The 5,121-nt window shown below is 36.3% G+C and overlaps 1 protein-coding gene across 1 annotated transcript; it reads left to right on the top strand.

The window, feature by feature from the left end:
- Window positions 1-235: 235 nt before the first annotated feature.
- EAH_00052560 (U1 small nuclear ribonucleoprotein, putative) lies at window positions 236-4,160 on the top strand (the record flags this gene model as incomplete). Its single annotated transcript, XM_013394073.1, has 3 exons — window positions 236-824; window positions 2,618-2,765; window positions 3,728-4,160. 3 exons carry the CDS (start codon window positions 236-238, stop codon window positions 4,158-4,160), a joined length of 1,170 nt encoding a protein of 389 aa, XP_013249527.1.
- Between the last annotated feature and the right edge of the window lie 961 nt (window positions 4,161-5,121).

Genomic DNA, 5,121 nt, shown 5'->3' with positions numbered 1-5,121 from the left:
GTTTTCTTTTTTTTTTTGAATTTATGTTGCAAGAGTCGGTATAATCTTACTGAGGGTGAGGGCTATTGCTCTCATATTCTTCCTCTGCGCCTCTAGACCTTGGAGAGTTGAAAGATAGATGAGAAGGGGTGTTTGATTGGATGTCGGGGGGTGTATATACAGCATAATTCTTGTAGATATTTTGTTGTATTTGTTGTGAGGTGTCTATACAGCTGAAGGATAGGATTGATTGAAGATGGCTGCCATTGGTATGCCCCCCCACATTCTTGCATTATTTCAAGCAAGGAAGCCGTTAGACCCTTTCCCTGCATTTAAATCTAAGCACCCTCGACCTTATGCAGGTTTAGCTGATTATGTACGAAAGTTTGAGGGGGGTCCACCCCCTCCTATCGTTCCATTTGAAACACCAAAGCAGAGGCAGCAACGGCGTAAGCGACAGAAGTTGTTATTGCATTTACAAGAACAGAAGAGGTTAGTAGAAGAATATAAACCTTTAGAAGATCCAAAGATAGAAGGAGATCCATTTGCAACATTATTTGTTGGTAAGTTGAGTTATGAAACAACAGAAAAGAAGTTAAAGCGTGAGTTTGAGGTGTATGGGCCTATAAGAAGAGTACGAGTAGTTCGAGATTCAGAAGGAAGACATAGAGGATATGCATTTATTGAATATGAAAGAGATAGAGATATGAAAGAAGCTTATAAGAAAGGAGATGGAACAAAGATAGACGGGAGAAGAGTACTTGTTGATGTTGAAAGAGCTAGAACAGTGCCTGGATGGTTGCCTCGTCGCTTAGGAGGAGGTAGAGGTCAGCCAAGAGGTGCAGGTAAGAATCAGCCGGATATAAGTTCTTTAGTAGCTCAGATCAGCGCTCCTCCTCCTTCTTCGGACAGTAAAGATAAAACAAGAGACAGAGATAGAGACAGAGAGAGGGACAGAGAGAGAGACAGAGACAGAGAAAGAGACAGAGACAGAGACAGAGAACGAAGACATAGAGATGAAAGAAGAAGAAGCAGAAGCAGAAGCAGAGATAAAAGAAGGTAAGACAAATCACCCCAACCCTCTTATTCCTCTCTATGCATTTTCTGTGGGTATGTCTATATGCGTATATATATACATATATATATATATATATACATATATATATGTATATATATATATATATATATTTATATTTATATGTATGGATGCGTGTATTAGTTATAGATGTCTCTCTCTCTCTGTCACTCACTCAATATATATATATATATATATATTTAGATTCAGATCTCTGTATGTATGTATGTATGTATGCACATGTATATGTTTATGCATATGTATAATGTATATGTATATATGCATGTATAAGTTTATGTATATGTGTATCATAATATATTTATATATATGGGGCTTAACATCCACATACACGTCAACAGCATGAAGAATTGCATGCATGCATTATGCATCATTGTTTTGTTTTGTTTGTCTTTGCTTGTCTTTGAATCCCTACTGGAGAATAGAATAGCTTACTTGTATTGTTATTTAATTATTTATCTATTTATTTGTTTTTAATAAAAGAAATATATATATATATATATATATATATATATATATATTTGTGCGATGTATTCGTTTGTTAGGGATGATAGAGACAGAGAACGGCGGAGATAAAAGAAGTTTTTATGTCTCTGATATTTTATTGCTTTTGTTTCTCTTGTCAAAAGCAATCTTTATAATTATATTATTGATGCTTGATAGAGACGCAGAGACGAGCTGCATATACACCCCAACTTAAATCTCTTGGCGCTGCTGCTGCTTTAATTTGAAGAAATTCAGGTGTATAGGCAGCTCTATTAATTGAGCTGTACGTACACCTGAATTGGGGATTAACATTGAATTCTTTAAACAGCAAAAAAGATTTATTATATTTTCTTTTGAATAATATAATAACAGCAGCGCCTTTATTATATTATTCAAAAGAATATATGATAAGTCTTATATCAAACAAAAACAAAAAAATTAATAATTTGGTGCAGCTGCATGCATTTCTTTCTGTTGTTTCTTCTGTAATGTTTATCGATCTCTTACCTTTTGAATAATAATAATATTAATAATAATAATAAAATATAATCTTGTTAGTCGGTATTATTTAAATTATAAATAAATAAATATAATATATGTATGTTTATTTATTTATATTTATAGAGATAAGTAATAATATATATTATCTATAATATAAATGACTCCTCATTCTTTAATAAACATACTCTTAATAAACCCTAGCCTCTCTACTTGCATGCAGAGTCTCTTTCGGCTTAAAGAACACAGGCACCACATGATGATGTGGCTGGCTAGCTAGCTAGCTAGCTGGCTAGATAGCCAGCTAGCTAGTCTTCCCTACAGATCGCTAGCTTGTTAGGCAGAGATCTACCTGACTATACAGGGAGATAGGTAGCTACCTAAGCAGCTAGCTACCTATGCGGCTAGCTAGCTGCTGAACACTAGAGCGTTACTTAGCTAGCTAGCCAACTAACTAAGTAACTAAGCTTGCTAGATAGCTAGCTAGCTAGCTGGGGGGTCGGTTAGCTAGCTAGCTAGCTAGCTAACAGAGTAGGAGTATTTGAGAGTGTGTATGTACAGTCAGTTTTGTTAATTGCATTAATGAAGTCGCGAGATTTAAAAGGGCGAAGGAAATAAAGAAAGAGATGCAGCAGCAGCAGCAGCAACAACAGCAGCAACAGCAACAGCAACAGCAGGGGGTTTTGCTGTTATTTTCTTTCTTCTTTTTGTATGTATAAAGAGAGAAGATTAATAGTGATTGCTGCTGCTGCAGCTGCTGCAGCAGCAGCTGCAGCTTGAGAATATCCCTTAGAAAACAAATATTAAATAATATAACTCTGATTAAATCTATAAACAAACAAACCCCCTAGACAGCCCCGTGCATGCATGCACGGGGCTGCGGCTATGAGCTGGAGGAGGAGAGGAGACGAAGAAGAAGTTTTGTTTTTATTTGTATTTTAATTAAATTATTTTGTTTAAATTAATTAATTTATTTGAAAAAAACAATCGCTGCTTCTTTTGCTGCTTCATACTTGAGGCTGAGGTGTACATACACCCCAGAAGGGTAGCCCTCTCTATCTCAAACCATTATCAACCCTAAACCCTAAACCCTAAACCCTAAACCCTAAACCCTCGCCTTAACGATGAGCTACCGCGGGGGTCGTATGCCGGAAAGAGACAGAGAAAGAGACAGAGAAAGAGACAGAGACAGAGACAGAGAAAGGGACAGAGACAGAGACAGAGATAGAGACAGAGATAGAGATAGAGATAGAGACAGAGACAGAGACAGAGACAGAGACCTTTGGAGTAGAGGCCGTCAGAGGGGGATGGGCAGCTCCAGACATAGGTGAGGCATCTGTCTCCTTCTTTGTTTTTTATCTTTTGTTTATCTTTTGTTTGTTTTTAATATTTTGTTTGTTTTTCATACTTTGTTTGATTTTTATCTTTTGTTTGTCTTTCATACTTTGTTTGTTTTTAATATTTTGTTTGTTTTTTTATTGCGCGTTTTTTTGTTTGTCTTTGTTTGTTTGTTGTCTCTGTTTGCTTTTGTTTGCTTGTTTACTTCCCTGACGATATTTATTTATTTATTTATTTATTTATTTATTTATTTATATATTTATATATTTGTATAATATTTAAAAAGAAGAAGAGGAAGATATATTATTGATTTTTATTGTTTGTTTGCTGCAGAGACAGCGCATACTATAGAGATGAGGGACACCGCAGCAGCAGCCGGTGGGGTTATAGCAGCAGCAGCAGCAGCAACAAGAACAGCAGCAGCAGATATCGTCGCTCTCGCAGCAGCTCAAGAGAGAGAAGAGAATGGCAGCGTCAATTGATGCTGCGTCGTCGTGAACGCAGCAGCAGCAGCGAGTCGGGTGCTGCTGGTGCTGCAGGTGCAGGTACAGTAACAGCAGCAGCAGCAGCAGCAGCAGCAGCAGGGGAGATAGATGAAGAAGAATTAATGCAGCAAGTAATGGGATTCGGCGACTTCGCATCTTCTAAAGGTAAAGACCACTCGCATGCAGATGCCTCAGGCGTTAGCAAACGCTCAAGAAGAAAATACAGACAATATATGAACAGAAAAGGAGGCTTCAATAGACCCCTCTCCCCTGTATTCTAAGCATATATATATATATATATATATATATATATATAGGGGTGCATATACACCTCATATAGCTCTCATTTATAATATATATATATATATATGTATATATATATATATCTGAGATGTATATGCACTCATACATATATATTATATATAATATACAGTATTATATATAATATATATATTGTTTACGAGGTGTATATACACCTCAGGTGTATGTACACCTGGGCTGCATTTGCGTATTACTTTGCTGCGGGGTATTGACGAAGTTTTTCTTTTTTTGCGATTTAATTGGAGATATTTTCTTGTTTAATTATTTTAATTTAATTAAATTATTTAATTTGCATTTATTTCTGCTCTTCTTGACTTTCTTTTCATTTTATTGCTGGTAGACGCCTCAGATGTATTGATTGTACACCTGAGGTGTATATACACCTCAGCTGCATATACACCTTAGGTGCATCTATATATATATATATATATATATATATATATATATATAGATGTATATTTGGGGTGTATACGCACCTCTGGTGTGTGCGTCTGTGGGTTTGTTTTAACTTCATTAGTTTTTTCTCTTCTTTTTTGTCTTCTTCGATTAATTTATTTTTTAAAGACTCCGCAGTCCATAGTGCATGATAAAAAGAAAAGAAGATAAAACGCTAGGGAGAGGAGAGCTCGTGCAGAGAGCCGTTTGATGAGGGTTTAGGGTTTAGGGTTTTAGCTCGATTCCTGTTTATATGCCTCTACTGGGAAGTTAACAGTTTGCTTAATAACATTAAATATATATCTTTTCTGCTTCAGACAGAAGACCCTTGATTAGCTAGCTATCTACACCACTAGCTAGCTAGCTAGCTAGCTGCAGGGCTAGCTATGTATATACACAACTAGCTAGCTAGCTAGCCAGCTAGGTAGCTGAGGACCTAAGGGTTTGTCTTTGTTTTCACTTCTTTCCTACCCAACACCACCAACT

This window comes from Eimeria acervulina, genomic scaffold, assembly GCF_000499425.1.
Source record: "Eimeria acervulina Houghton genomic scaffold, Eah_scaff941, whole genome shotgun sequence".
Taxonomy (NCBI): domain Eukaryota; phylum Apicomplexa; class Conoidasida; order Eucoccidiorida; family Eimeriidae; genus Eimeria; species Eimeria acervulina.
This window is presented reverse-complemented; position numbering and strand designations above follow the sequence as displayed.